General features: G+C 43.1%; 1 protein-coding gene across 3 annotated transcripts in view; it reads right to left on the minus strand.

Moving 5' to 3' along the window:
- scaper (S-phase cyclin A-associated protein in the ER) overlaps positions 1 to 15,738 on the minus strand; it is an 89,592-nt gene extending 73,854 nt beyond the window's left edge. For 2 of the 3 annotated variants that reach the window (XM_079501036.1, XM_079501035.1), the window contains exons 1-4: positions 15,543 to 15,738; positions 3,758 to 3,884; positions 1,910 to 1,986; positions 1,397 to 1,594 (exon numbers count right to left, since the gene is read on the minus strand). In XM_079501036.1, coding sequence (XP_079357162.1) covers positions 1,397 to 1,594; positions 1,910 to 1,986; positions 3,758 to 3,884; positions 15,543 to 15,728 — 588 coding nt within the window. In that variant the 5' untranslated portion in view covers positions 15,729 to 15,738. Of the gene's footprint in view, positions 1 to 1,396; positions 1,595 to 1,909; positions 1,987 to 3,757; positions 3,885 to 8,687; positions 9,061 to 15,542 lie in introns of those variants that run through there. The other variant, XM_079501037.1, reaches the window with a different exon arrangement.
- Between the last annotated feature and the right edge of the window lie 130 nt (positions 15,739 to 15,868).

Consider the following 15,868-nt stretch of genomic DNA (forward strand, 5'->3'; position numbering starts at 1 on the left):
GATGACACATCAATGTTGTCAGTTACTGGGAAGTCGGATATCAATAACTTCTACAGAAAAGGGAATTAGAATTTCAAGGGAAAGTGCAGGCCTACCGCGGATTGATTGATTTATTTTTTAATATATTTTTATATAAAAAATGAAATGAATGTAAAAAGTGGGCACCCTGGGTTACTATTTTGAAAGTGTTGTGTGGGCACACAATGTGTTAAATAATGACTGTTAACACTTACAGCGCTAGCATTTATTGAAAAATTAGGATCTAATTTACGCCAGCATTTTTCCAATTTGAGCTCTTATTTTGAAAAGCCACCTTTCCAGTCTACCGGAAGTAGTATTATCCTAGTAAGCTCAACGGAGCCTGGACAGGCCTTGTTTACATGATCGATCTATGTTGGTGCACTGGAGAGGTCCACATCGTCGGCTCTGTGCCGTCAAAGAAACGTTGTTTTGACCAAGGAATAGGAGATACAGGCGATTGAAAGAAACAGATAGAATGGATTATTATGGCGACGACGATCTAAGATGGACGATCCAGTGCTGTGACAACAACATACCGGTAGCTAGCTAACTGGCTAACGTAAGTAGCATTATGGCTCGATCGATCGAATGCACTATAAAAGCGCAATTGCCATTAATCAGCGGCAATGGCGATAAGCGTAGTATCAAAAAATAGGCTTCAATTGCCACTAATCAACGGCAATGGCGCTGAAAGAATTAAGGGCTTGATTTACGTCACCTCAAATTAACAAATTAAATTAAGCCCTTAACAGTCAATATTTCATTTCAAGCTTTTTCCCCCCACACCACACCAATATCCCCCCACCCAACACAACAGTGGTCCCCAGGTTGATTCTTAGTCAGGGTGGTGGTCCCTCCCTGGTTCATAATCAGTTGAAAACCCATTTTATAGAGCACAATACTGAAGCAATAATTTTGTTCCACAGGCTCAGGGTATGCTGCCTGCATCATTTCAGAGATGGGGGTTAGCTTTCAGAGCTGTCTCAAACAGGGCCATGTGATATGATGTGAAGGAGTAAAAATAGATTGTTCTTCCATCCAGCAAAACTATTACAGAACACATTCAAATCACACTGCTTACAGTATGTCATCAATATTCAATCCCCTCAGCCAGGCCCGACAGAGGCCTGTGATAATTCTCTCACCAGTGCGCCTTAAGAGAGCCTCTCTGTGACATAAAGCAGAAATCACAAGGAATGTGATGCTCATAGGGAGAAATACAGTTATCAGCTCAATATCCCCCTCTAGTGTTCAGCAAGTGTAGCGCCGTTCAGCCTCACCAATTGCCCTTTTCTCTGGTTCAGTATACGTCCTCATTGGCCCTAAAGGTACATTTTATATTTGAAAATGGTCTGATTTGATAGAGGAGACGAACCCTGCATTCTACGACACTCTGGTCAGATTCACAGGTGACATAAATCTCATCCACGGCCCTCCGTAGGTTGTCGAACAGGAAGGCCCAGTAGCGTGCCCGCAGGTCCACCTTGCGTGGCTGTCTGGCTTTAGTCGGGCTCTTCTCCGTCCCCTTGTCCAGCAGAGCACCAGCAGTGTTTTTACTTTCCACCCCTGCATTCTGTAGAGAGTAGAGACAAGGCAGGAATCAAATCATCATATAAGACGACTCTGATTATAAGACGACCCCCATTTTTTTTTCATTTGTGGAAAAAAAAACATTGAATGTCAAATAGTCCAGTCCCCGATGCTGGTGTGATGAATCACACCTGTGTGAAAACGGGGTTGTGTTATAACACAACCCCGTTTTCACACAGGTGTGATTCTTATATCTATGATCAGAGTAGCATAAATATTCAGTATTTCTATTGTCCATATTCTCAGAATTGCCAATTATGTGTATTATATCATCATTTCAATACCATAATGCACATACCTGTTTCTTATTCTTGTGTATTCCAGTGTTGATTCGCTGTGTCCTCAAATTGCTGCTGGAGATGCTTTTGGACTTTGCTATGATGTGAGAAGATGAGAAAACACAATGATGGCACCTGTAGGTGGTTGCAGCCAGCCAGCCTCTAACAGAACAAACAACCGTGCCTGCCTGGCAGCATACAGTATATGATTACTTCATGCAATGGCAGCACACACAGCAAGTACAGTTTAAGCCTTTACATAAAAATAACAACCCAAACACTTCTACAAGCAACAACCATACTGTAGTGTAAAGATAGGTATGGCTTCAACTAATGACTGTTTTAACCACTGTTATATTTCCTTGTACGACAGCGTTGTGCAGAAAATAGATGATCTACCAGTTACAACAGTGCCACATCACGGCAAACACGTTGCAAGTTTGTAGATCATTTAAAAAAAGAAGGAAATAAGAAATAAGAAAACATTCATGTTTTGGTTAGGTTATATACAGTATGTCACAGATTCACATGTTTTACATGATACATGACTACCATGTGATTACAATGTTTGTATGCGAGATGTGTCTGTTTGTGTGTGAGAGAAAGAGAGCGAGAGTCTACTCTAGAGAAATAGAAACAGAGGGAGAGCAATGAACTAAGTTGGCCTAAACAAAGCTTACTTTGGCATAAAGCCTAAACAATGTGGACAAATAGAAGTCTGTTACTTTGCCAACTAGGGCTGCCTAACAGGCATATAAAGGATCCCTTTTTCCTGTTTTCTTCCTGGGGCGACAGTCATCAAACCACAACTGACCAAATTCACACACAACAGCCATTTTTATCTTTGCCCATAATATGCAGTCCCCATAGTGACCTACAGTAGATAAGTAAAGCCTAATAATTCATTCTCCGTAGTAAGACGGTGATGCTTGACTCGCTAACCTAATCAGATCAGTTCTGCTATGATGAGTTTGATGTTTACATGGTATATAGTTATTTTCAAACGCTAAACGCTGTTTTCTTTGCATTCTATTTACACAACCATTTACCTTTGTTGACTATGGTTCATGCCATTTTATTTACTCTGATCTCATCAGTCACTCTGGATAAAAGTGTCTGCTAAATGCCTAAACCGTAAATTGTAATTGCACATTGAGTCAAGCCACCTGAAGTCAATATCATCACACCATCTGTCACTGAGGAACAGCAGCATGAACGGTAAAAAAAAAAGAAAAACAAGCCCAAAAAAAGAAAAACAAACAAGCCCAAATTGATTAAATTAATGAATTACCAGCTGCATTATTATTACCTGTGGGGGTCCGCTATAACTGTGTCTGTGTCAGTTGGCGTGCACAGCAGGAACAGGACAGCAGGTTAGGTTGTTGCTATCCCATTGGCTGCAATGCTATATCCCATTGGCTGAGAGCAAAAAGTGTGTTGTTGCCTAGAGACGAGACTGCCAATGAGAAAACCAGCTGCACTAGCTTGCACATCGATTATAGACTCCGCTTGCTATTGCATTGCATAGCAGCTGGTAAAAAGAAAGAGACCACACTCTATTCTGGTAACTTCAATATTAACTCCTGAGTCCTGACCGCATTGATGTGACACCTGCAATACTGTAAGTTTAGTTCATCTCACTGTCATAACAGGAACCCTGCCAATTTGTGTGTGTGTGTGTGTGTGTGTGTGTGTGTGTGTGTGTGTGTGTGTGTGTGTGTGTGTGTGTGTGTGTGTGTGTGTGTGTGTGTGTGTGTGTGTGTGTGTGAGATAAAACGTGGGAGGAGGGAACGCTACTACATTGTGTCTGCATGAGTTAAAAAACAAATGAATAATAAATAAATATCCTTTTCAAAACCACCACCTACCTTCCTCCTCTTTGTTCTCCTTGTTCTCCAGAGGGACACTCCAGGCGATGAGGTTTCGAGCTGCACGGCCCTCCTCCGCCACGATCTTCCTCACCTTGTCATGGCTGTTTGAACGCTGGAAGGACGCCTGCAGGCACAACAAAGGATAATGATTCATCCATCCCACCCACACATCCAGCTGTCACAGACAACACACTTTTGCTGCATTTTTGCTTTATTCCAATTGCAAATTGTGTAATGCGCTTGTTCTCAAAGAGGGGGACCGAGGACCCCCAGGGGTCCAATTTGTTCCTGTTCGCATATGACTCTGCACTTCTGGTCTGGGACAAGAACAAATTGCAGGTTGACAAATCTCAACAATATCCACACTCAGCATCTTTCAAATGGGTCTGGTCTTTAAGATACTCAGGAGGATCAGTGCTTACTTACTTACTTACCTACCGGTCAAACTACTTCTCTGGAGTGAGTTATGCCCAAAGGCATAACACCAGAGGGAGTCCATCTATCCCGGGCCGTTACCACAATTGGGCTTAAAAATGGGGGGAAATATATCGAGGAATGCGCCTTACAAAAAGCCAATTCAGATATTGACTCAAAACTACCGTAACCTAAAAGAATGGATGACCTTAAAGTACAATATTGGGCTTAGCAGAACACCTGTAAACACCTTGGTAGCAGCATCCTATGCCCCCTGCCTCTTCTGTAAATAAACCTTGTTTTGCTGCTACTGAGCTTTTACTTATGTATTATTTTGTATGTACTATGTATTGTATGTCTTAGTGATGAATTGAGTACAAGTGGACCACAATGGAAACAAGCTCCTGGAGCCTTTTGTGTTAGGCCTAACAAAATAATACTTTGGTTTCCGGTTGCCGACCTTAAGGGCCTGGGGTTATTTAATCCATTAATAAAATGTGCCCATCGTTTATAGCGCCCGGACCACTTTTACCGACGGACCGGATGTTGTTGTTAATGTCTGTGTAGCAGCTAACAATAGCCACAACACTATCAATGCGATCGACAACAACGGGAGGTAGTGGTGCGCGGGCTGGCCCGTTGCCCGCAGGTTGTCCCGCGTGGCGGGCGGACGGGTCAACATTTTCAGCGCAATTATCGCGCAGCGGGCGGGGCGGGTCACCCCCCTTTCCCCAAAAAAGGAGGGAAAAAAGCATTCCGGTACCTGCTCTCCTACTCCTCCTGCTGAAATCATCAGCTTGTGCTGTTGCTAATGGTGTGCTAATACTACAGACGAAAAAATGTAATAAAAAAATATAATAAAATAAATTCCCTACCTACTCAGCCCAAAAATTATAGCCAATCGGAAACCAAAGTATTATTTTGTTAGGCCTTATCCTTTTAGCATAACTTTTGACTGTACGTGTACTACTGTTTATTCTTTTAATAAAGTATTCAATCAATCAATGAATCAAAAGCAGTTCCAGGGGGTCCCCAACTAAATGATTGATAGTTAGGAACCAAATGGACCCCTCATACTGTAGGTCTGTAACTCATAGTGTACAAATGTAACGAAATGGACCTTCATAGCAAACCATGTAAATAGGTTTTCAATGTAATGAGTGTATAACATGAGTCCCGGGATGCAGGGATGGTCTTTTAGATGAGTCCCAGGGACATTTTATGAGTCCCACTTCAACGACGTTAATATTTTTACATTTTTACAAATTGCAGCATTTAACTCCCATTTAATTTCATATGGTGGTTATATTCATGTAGAAAACCGAAGAAGAAATGATTATTATAACTAAAGCTAGCAAAATAAACTAGAATAAAAAACGGTACAGTAGTACAGTAGTGCATCCCGTGGATGCAGAGGTCGTTGTTTTATTGCGTCCCTTAACTATGAACTGCGTTTTGGGATGCAAAATGCACCCTATTTTTTATCTCTGAGTGTACAAACAAATGTAACCAAAATGGACCCTTATGGGTCTGTAACTCAGAGAGTGTATAAATTCAACCGAAGTGTATAAACAGAACCAAATGGACTCTTACGGGTAACTCCAAGAGAGTAAATCTGTGAGTATACACATTTTGCAGTGGGGTCCCAGAAAGAAAATCTAACTGCCTGAAATTAAAACAAAGTTGAGAATCACTGTTATACTTATAATAGACAAAATTAGAAGAGGAAGGGTGTTTGGTTCAGAATCAGGGCACAGTGGCGACTCTGGCAATACCTCGTTTAGTCCACAGAGCAATTACAGCAGTACTACAGTTATGACTAAAGAAACTAAAGGGAAGGCTGGAGGCAGAAGCTCTAGCCTGCTCCCTCTGTGCACACCACCATGGTTGACCTACAACATTGAGCATGCATCAATGACCTCTGCTCATCTGCTGGCATTTCTGCTGAGGCAAATGCCATGAACAGAGATGCCGTGCAATGTCGTTCATCATATCCTTCACCTACAAGGCAGCATACTGTGTGGGTGCTTTATAACAATAACCCAGCACTAGTATTGTGCCTGAAACGGCTATGAGATGCCTTCTGAAGCTTGATCCTTGAAATACAGTATACTCCTTACTTATGTCAAATATAAGTCAATGTAATGATTCAAAATAAGAATGATCCCAATTCTGGGCATGCCATTATCAGTGAAAATAAAAATGCAAACAAATAAATTCGTCTCGGCTATTTTCAAAATAATAATTTTGTGGGCTGTTTTTTGTGGTTAAGTGGATAAGTTCAGCTCCAGTGAATGCCAGAACACTTCCTAATGAAGCCCCCCCCCCCCCCCCACACACACACACACACACACACACACACACACACACACACACACACACACACACACACACACACACACACACACACACACACACACACACACACACACACACACACACACACACACACACACACACACACACACACACACACACACACACACACACACACCACCTCTCAGAGATGTATGCTCTTAGTAACAGTGCAGCATGTTCCAAGTGCTCGGTCTGGCACATTAATTAATGTGCTTTAAACATCCTGTAAATAATACAAAATGCTGTTTAGGTTTGCAAATAATTGCATAAGACTACAGCGTTTACCCAATAAGCTCCATTGTAGCTAGGTATTATCATAGTATCATAGTGACAATCAGTAGTCACTTCATGTTACTTCTGTTCTGTTCCCAGCAGAATAGCCTGTAGTACCCTGTACAATTCAGCACCATCTTTATAATAAAATCAACCAATTCCTAAGAGGATGAATGAAAATGTGCCAAATGATTTAATAGGTATATTCAGTGATTTCACTCAATTCAAATATCACTTCTATTTTGTTGTGATAATCCTCCCTACTATAGAGTGTGCTGACCATATAAGGAGTTCCTCCCTGTCCCCAGTTAACCCCTGTGGGTCAAAAAACCTGGGTGGGCCTTGGTGTGTGTGCTGTTGGCATGTCGCATGTCCCCCCACTGTAGTGTGTGCATCAGTGCATGTGCACATTTTGTTACAAGGGCCGACCAGGGTTTTTTCCAAATCACCCAAATCACTGAATGCTCCTTCAATCCTTTGAAACCATCAAGTAGAGTTGTTCCGATACCGATACTGGTATTGGTTACTCGGGCCGATACCACCCTCAAGTACTCGGTACTCGGAACCGGCCCCGATACTTTTACCCGAGTACCAAAACATCCAATTGACACTAGGCCGAACGAATGCAACGGGAGCAAGTCTGACCCAACACTGCAGCAAATCATCAGGTTTTCACTGTAATTATGAGTGACGAGTGAGTGAATCATTGAAAGAATTATTTATTCACTAAACCTATCCTAGTTTACAAACAAGCAGGCTGCACCTAAAACTATACCACCACCATGCCATTAGTATGAGTGGCATTACCAAATGACCGACATATTGCATGGCTCATCCAACGCAATGCAGTGGAATTTTAGAGATAAGCTTGTGTAAAATCCATTGTAAAAAAATCTTAGTTCTAGCACCTTATACACAGACAGAAAAATGTGAACGTGCCTCATTAGTTTGTACACGTCCATAAACAGCATGCACTGTGTGCACACTGGTCTGCTACTATTTAATGTCCCTGGGGGAAGCTATCCGACTGACCTACTTTTTGGGAGTGAAACTGTGAAAGTATTACATGTAGCGTAGTCAAGCTAGGCTTTATTTTCCCATGCAGAACAAGACAGTAAAGGAATAGAGGAACATCAAACAAAGCATTGAAGTGGCATAAAGCTAACTTGAGTGGGTCACCATCATAGCAACCCATCTCCCAAGCAGCAGCAGACTGTAGCCTAAATATTTACTCTGCGTTTCCTGGACATGGCAACTAGCAGATGATGGATGACTGTTGTGTGGACATACCAAGCCTATAGACCACTCATGACTGATGGCTAGCCATGTGCTGCAAGCCTTCAAGCAGACAAGTCTTGACCAATGCTCTCTATCAATCAGATGCAGTCAACCTGTCACCTGGACTGTTGTGTTCCCTTGGAGCTCCACTTTCTAACCACATTAACACTGGAATCCATATTTTATGCTAATTTTCACAATTTTCTAAAACAAAGAAATGTAAAAATTCAACAAACGAAATATATCATAACAAAACAAATGTAATTGAAAAGAATTGCAAAACAAATGCGATCTACAAGCTTACAATGTGGCACAATCACAATGCCACATGTTTGTTGTATGACTAAGTGCGTAGGCTTAAGTGGTTAAAATGGTGAACAACTTGTGCTGTGTCCCGCCATTGCCATTTGCCAGTTTTGCCACCAATCATTTTTTTATGCACAAGAGAGCTGGCCAATTTCTGAGGCCGAGTGAGGTGGCAGCCAGCAGGTGTAGGGTTTCCCTTACTAAAAGGCCTACAAACAGAGACGCAGGCAGCAAGACAGCAAACTAGAACTAGCCCACTAGAAGAGACAGAGTGAAAAAGAGATCAGAAAGTACATACAGAATAGAAGTAGAGTCTGTAAGCAGGTTCTTCGTCCTTATCCAGCCCTGACATACTTTTGCAGACCCCTCCGGTCAACCCGTTTCCTCTTGCCAGCATTGCACACTTCTACAAGGTGACATCGTCATCTGACAGAAGGACCAAAATAGCCTCCTAATGTGAAACCCTGACACTGCTATAGCAATGTCCCCAGCTGTGTCAACCCCTCCTCCAATGGCGATTGAGAGAGACAAGTGCTTCGAAGCCTGCCAGTCCACCCTCGGTCCTCTCCGTCCGTAGCACTGTCAGTAATCGCACTCGGCTGAGTTAGCAGGCCTGTGCCACTGCTTGTCGCTGTCTCGTCTGTATGCCACTCCGTTCTGCTTTCCAGCACATACAGCTTCTAATGTTTACAGCTTCTCTCCTCTCTCTGAGCTCTGCATCACAGCCCCCTCACTCTCACTCTGCTTCTGCCACAGCATTGCGTAGTCATGTGCACTCAGCAGCAGGCCTGCCCCTCAGCCCTGGTCCTCCTGCCAGTGTTGCCAGTGATGATGAGAGTGTAGCTGTGGGCTAAAGCAGTGTTCTAATACCAGGCTGGCTCTGCATTAGCCACACAGGCTGACACACTGAGCCCGATTGGATTTGGCAGGCTGTTGAATCATAGAATAAGGGGGACAAAACACAAACCTGGCTGCCTGCATTGATTTTTTTTTTTTTTTACATTTTTTCTGTGATGACTCATAGCAAAAACAACTAACTGAGCATCCTCTGGCTAAACAGGGGTTGCATGTGGCCACATGCTTTGGACTGATGAACTGTTTTGTAATGTGAAAGGACTATTTTATATATGTACAATACAATATAATGTCCAGAATTATCGATCATAATCAGAAACCTATTGTATTTCGACCAAATAGGTGTCTATAGGCCAGGGCTATTGGGAGAACAGACCTATTTTATTTTTTTTTAAGATATTTTTTTGCGGCTTACGCCTTTTATTGGTTTTTGAAGGGACAGACAGTAGGCTGACAGGAAACGGGAGAGAGATGGGGGAAGACATGCAGTAAAGGCCGTGTCGGGCTCGGGAGTCGAACCCGCGGCACACTGCGACTGGATTACCAGTCGGGTGCCCAGACGGTTACGCCACCGCCTGGGCCGGGAGAACAGACCTATTGACTGATTGACCAAACAATTGGACTTGGATTATTTAATTAGCATCATTATTAACATATTGTCTGCTATTGACGTATATATACGTGTTTTAATAGCCATCTGTTGTCTGCGATTGACGTATATATATATTTTATATCGCTTTATATGGATCTGAAACGGCACCACTAAAAAAAAACCTTTTTGTCCTGAGCCGGTCGCTCCCGACATTAGCCTTTTCTTACAATGGAGGTCTGCGAGTGAGCTGTGAGCGGGGAAAACCGAAGTACTCGAGTAGTAATCTCCCGCCCTGCGCAAGCTATTTACCACTTGTGGCCACCAGGCCGCAGTCTAAGTGTTAAGAGACTTATTTGAAAATAATGTGTAGTTTGCATGTTCTCCCCGTGTTCCCTAGGGTAGGTACCCTCACAAAAAACATGCAGTGAACCTGGTCTCTAAACTGCCTCCCCCTGGCCAGCCGGGGCGCCTGATGGAGGGGAAAGGAACTGGTTGGAATAACGTGTTCCTTCCACACGCTACGTCCAACCAGAGCCCAGGATCACATTAGATCATTGGTTCTCAACCACCTCAGAAAATATTTGGCTCTCCGGGTACCACCATTAAGTTAAAATACAGTACATCTAACCTATCCCATCCTATTCACACAGGAGGCAAATTAATTCTAATTAACACCCCAATCGCCCAGGACGAAGTTCACCGTCCTTTCTATTAGTAACACCCAGTGTCCAGGACGAAGTTTCATCCAAAAGTTTTGGAAGTTTATTGATATGAAAACCGATTGCATCACTCTACACTACAGCCTAGGAGCACCTGTTGCGCAATCCTCGATGTTACACAACAGTGGGACATCATCGAAAATGTCCCCCCCCTGTTTAGCCGACGATAGCGAAAATCTTAAAACTCGCGATCTAAATCATCCCATCCATTTCTAAGAAAAGATCATGTGTTAGACCGCCCCCTGCTGTCCAGTCGCTAGTCGCGTTAGATTTAATCATGCCTCCCGTTGTTGTCGATCAACAACGGAACCTTTAGTGTTTTGGTTACATTTAGCTGTTCCAGCCACATCCGGTATAACTTCTGGTCCGTCTGTAAAAGTGCTCCGTTGAGAAATGACAGTTACTGTGTGGTAACCCCAGGGGGTCCCTGTACTGTACTGTACTGTACTGTACTGTACTGATACAGCTGAAATCATCATATATACAGTTAATATGTACTGTATGTGTGTGTTAGGCTGCACAACAGTGACACTTGGTTTTGAAAACCGCACGTAGCTGGCTTTATTGGTTACAGCTGTTTTGAATTAACACTTTTCAGTAGGCTACACTATGTGAGTATGTGTTTGGCTTTGGCTGTAAGATGCGCTGTTTGAAATGCGTGAATCTATAGAGAGTATGCGCATGCTTAAAGTGAATGGCACATCGAGTGGCAAATCGAGTGGCAAAGCAACAGGCAAAGTGAGTTTAACATTGTTTAATGTAATCAGATAAGACTTTTCTGTGTGGATGTATGGGTTGTCAAGGCCAGAAAGTAGTTTTTGCCACTCAGTAGGCGTTCCTGCATAACTTCCTGGTTTGATGATGATGTCACACGCATACCCTCTATTCAACGTCCGAGCATAGACATGGTAACGCCCAGCCTGCCTCTGATTGGCCTACCGACACTGCCCGTCTTGCCCCCACGGTCTCGCCAGACTGTCCTCCGAGAATTACAGCTTGGCACGCGCGAGAGGCTGCAGCCTTCTAACTCTTGTAACTTTTATTTTTGTAGAAGAGGCAAACTAATATTGTTTATGCCGTTTGCTTTGATTGAATAATTGATTGAATAGTGTTGATTATCGTGTATTAATCTAATTATAGTAAACTAATACTATTATACTAAAAAAGATAAAGGATCAAGGGAAAAGAGACCTTACAGTAAAATAATGTTTCAAGTTTACACATACAAATAAATTACACAATAATCAACAAACTTTATTTAGAACACACAATCAATTATTCCATCAAAGCAAACAGCATAAACAATATTAGTTTGCCTCTTCTACAAAAATAAAAGTTACTGTCGCACATGCCAAGCTGTCATTCTCTTGTATTATATCGTACTTGTATTATTTTCCCACCATGGAGTAAAAGTAACCTTGCGGCAGACTATCTAGCATGTATCCTCCACCTCGGAGGAAAGTCTGGTGCGTGGTGCTGACTCACAGCGTATTTAAATACATATAGGAACGCGACTACGTGCTACTCCCCCCACCCCACCCCACCCCCACCTTTTTCATTTTCAGGAACATTCTGCGTACCACCAGAGGGGTCGCTAAGTACCGGCAAAGGTACCCGTACCATAGGTTGAGAATCACTGCATTAGATAATTTTCACAGGGGTGAAAAATGGGTTACAAAACCGTGGGATAAAAAAATAAGAATGTACAAATGGTGGACATACTTAATGGCATACTACCTATTGAGAAATCCTTGGCAGAATTAATCAATTTTATGTTTTGTTGTATGAGTGTAACGAAAAAGGAAAAAATAGAGAAATTTGCCAAGCTCTCAACACGTCGCAACCACAATGCAATACCGTATGTTCATTGTTGATGTTGTAAGCTTTAAGCCAAAACCACATGCTAAAATTGCACAGATGCAAAAATTGGCCTCATGATGGCGTTATAACAGGCAGATGTGGAAAATGCAGGGCAAAGGTTTTTCCTTGGCCTCTAGGGAGTGTGCATACAAAGTTGTATACAGATCGGTGCACTGTCTAAACTAAGTACTGCACCCGTAATATGAAGAAATGAGTTTAGCAAAAATCGGCCTCTTGGTGGCCGTTGGCATCGGCATTCGGCGTTTGGCATGGAGCGGACCAACGGTGCCGGATATTAGCTGTACACAGACGGATGGACAGACAAACGGATGGACACACACACGCGCGGACGGACGGACGGATGGAGTGCAAAACATACTCTCCCAATGCCTTCTGCTGGTGGAGACAATAGGGTCTCTATCTCATAACAGACATATATATCATTAACTTACTGCGCCCTAAGACCACGTGAGATCTCTCAGGACCTCTGACAACGGCCTTCTGGGCGGCCAGTCTGATATCCTGATCAATTAATTTGTCCCCAAGCTTACTCTGGTTATTTAGACAATTTAGGCAAATGTTGTGGTTATCAAGGTTTACACATGCCTGGTTAATTGAGTCAGCAAACAATCAATTGATCGTTCACTCCGTCCAGAGTAAGGAAGGGGCACCTGACATTAATTCTATTTTCCCCCCCTCTATTGGGCCGACACGCGCTGGTGAAATTACATCAGCTCCTGCTCAAGAAGCTGTGACCACTTCCATTATGCAGGCCCCTTATTATGTGTTCATCCTCCACGCCGAACCTGGGCTCTGTGGGTGTGAAGAACAACATACAACAAGTGTTTCAAGTTGAGCACTCTGGGGCTTCACTCAGGGCAACCCCAGAAAAGGGCACATGTGTGCGCACGCATAGTGCGTGCCGATTTTGGGGGATGGTCTTTTTGTGGGGACCGTCCCTTGTGCCATTTCATGTCATTGGACAATAAAATAAGCAATACGTTCTTATTAGTCTGAAACTAAAACTGACTGATGGCAGCCAGCACATTAAAAGTATAATTATAAATAATAATTATGATAGTGGAATTATCATTACTTCTTGAAGGCTCCCACATAAGCCCTAATAGAGCGTCGCAGTCCCGCCTCCTACCCTGGACCAGGAAATGAAACCCAATGCATTTTCCTCATGGACATTTCTTAAAGTATTTATTTAAAGACGGTTACGCCGCGGACAAAGCCAACTCGAGTCGTGACAACTCATGACAACACAAACAATATTTTGGACCAAACAAATAATTAGAAAGAAGAAAAAAACGGCAGGTTACAACACTTTTTTTTGTTGTTTTTCTTCTTTGTAATTATTTGTTTGGTCCAAAATATTGTTTGTGTTGTCATGAGTTGTCACGACTCGAGTTGGCTTTGTCCGCGGCGTAACCGTCTTTAAATAAATAATTTAAGAAATGTCTATGGGAAAAATGCATTGGGTTTCATTTCCTGGTCCAGGGTAGGAGGCGGGACTGCGACGCTCTATTTTTGGGGGGGGGGGGGGGGGGGGGGCAGTTTGAGGCAAAAGGGCAGTGGCTCAAGCCCCCCTAGCCCCCCTTCTGCATGTGCCTGCTTCACTGAATGTTACAACATTGACTCAGAATGCCAGAACCACTTTCATCTCATCATATCCCATTATGGCTATAAAGTGTAAAGTGTTTCAAGGACAGTGCACCAAACCAAAACGATGACAATTCCCTTCTAATGTTCAGTTGGTGTGATTTTATCATTCTGTAACATTTTAGAGAAGGAGGAGAGACCCGCACACCGCCACTTGCTGGAGTCGTAGCAACGTTTCGGCCTTTCGGCCTTCTTCAGGCATGAAGGCCGAAACGTTGCTACGACTCTTATCAAAATAAACCTCTTGATTGAACCAGCAAGTGGCGGTGTGCGGGTCTCTCCTCCTTCTCTAAAACGTTTGCTGTTCTGCCAGGACCTATATGCACCTGCTGTAAAATTAAACCGGGTGTGCGGAAGTCATCTCTCGAATAATCATTCTGTAACATTAAATTGTATAGGCGCAGTTTTATCCATTATTAAAGCTTGAAATGTGGGGTTGGAAAGAAGTGTGGTAGGTCAACAGTCAACACTGACTGTCACTGTAAGTTACTTTAACTTTAGGGAGATAAAATATGCAGCTTATGCTCCATTTCTGATCCAGTGTCCCTTTCTCTGGAGTCACTGGAAATCAACTGTATTCATATACAAATTATATAAGATACGTGAATACAATTGCTCCTACAATCCAATGAAAGAGCCGTTGCCTTGTAACAGGATTACCCATGCAGGGTAATGAATGGAGATCATTGACACACTAACACTGTCTGTCACAGAAATCAACAGTCAAGTCCAAAGAAACTAGCCGTGCCTGAAGACCCTCTGCCTTCCTCAAGCTCAGCTTGGTTTATGCACACACACCACCAGACCAGAGGTTTGCATTGGAAGCATCCTGTTCATGCTACTGAGAACAAGGGTAGGCATGGCGGTAAGTGGTAACAGGATAGGTGGGCACCACGAAGGATGAGTGGGCATGGGCACCTCGATGTAAAATTGCCAATTTTGACCAAAATACTTTAAAATAAAATATTTGAAAAATTGTCTGTAATGTAAAGTATGATATGTTTTTCCCCCAAAATGACTGGATATGCAGGTTATTTACATTTTGGAAAAAATAGCCAATTTAACAACACCTATCCTGTATCCGGCACCGTGCGTCCTCCGACTCCGCCCATTTATAGGTAGGCTATCATTCTGCTGAGGAACAGGGTGAGACGCCTCACCCAAGTCTACTGCAGTGCTCCCTGAGTAAACTCAGAAGGTTGTGCGAATTACTTTACAGTTTAGACAAATGATCACTAACGTTTCTAAGGTTTAATCAAGAGAGAATTACTGTATGTATTGTCGTCCCATCCCATTCCGCCCAGTTCATAATCATATAATGAACCGACCTACAGGAACAACGAAAAACCTGTGGTAGATCGATTGGACCACCCATAATGAGTAGAGCTATCCCCGTTATTAAATACTAGTGTGTTGCATTGTAACCACTAACCAGTAGAGTTGTTGTGAGACGGGGGCTTACCTTCAAGGCGGTAATGGGGGTATTCCTGCTCTTGCCTCCTCCATGCGAGGATCCAGAGCTGTTGCTCCCAGACCTCTCCCTCCCGTCTCCTCCTCCACCTTGGCTAACGTTCATTCTTGGGCCGAGGCGGTGAGGACCCGCACCACCACCACGCCGCCGTCCGTCGTGACGACTATCTTTTGACATAAATGGAAACTAAATGAGTTCGGCGCGATCGTGAGGAGAGAACAAAACAGAAGGTTATCTTATTTACAAAGGATGAAGTTGTCTTGTGGTTCCCATAAACGATGACAGCAAGGACAACCTAACAACAAGCAGGAAGTGTG

This window comes from Electrona antarctica (genome assembly GCF_951216825.1).
Source record: "Electrona antarctica genome assembly, chromosome: 5".
NCBI classification, from domain to species: domain Eukaryota; kingdom Metazoa; phylum Chordata; class Actinopteri; order Myctophiformes; family Myctophidae; genus Electrona; species Electrona antarctica.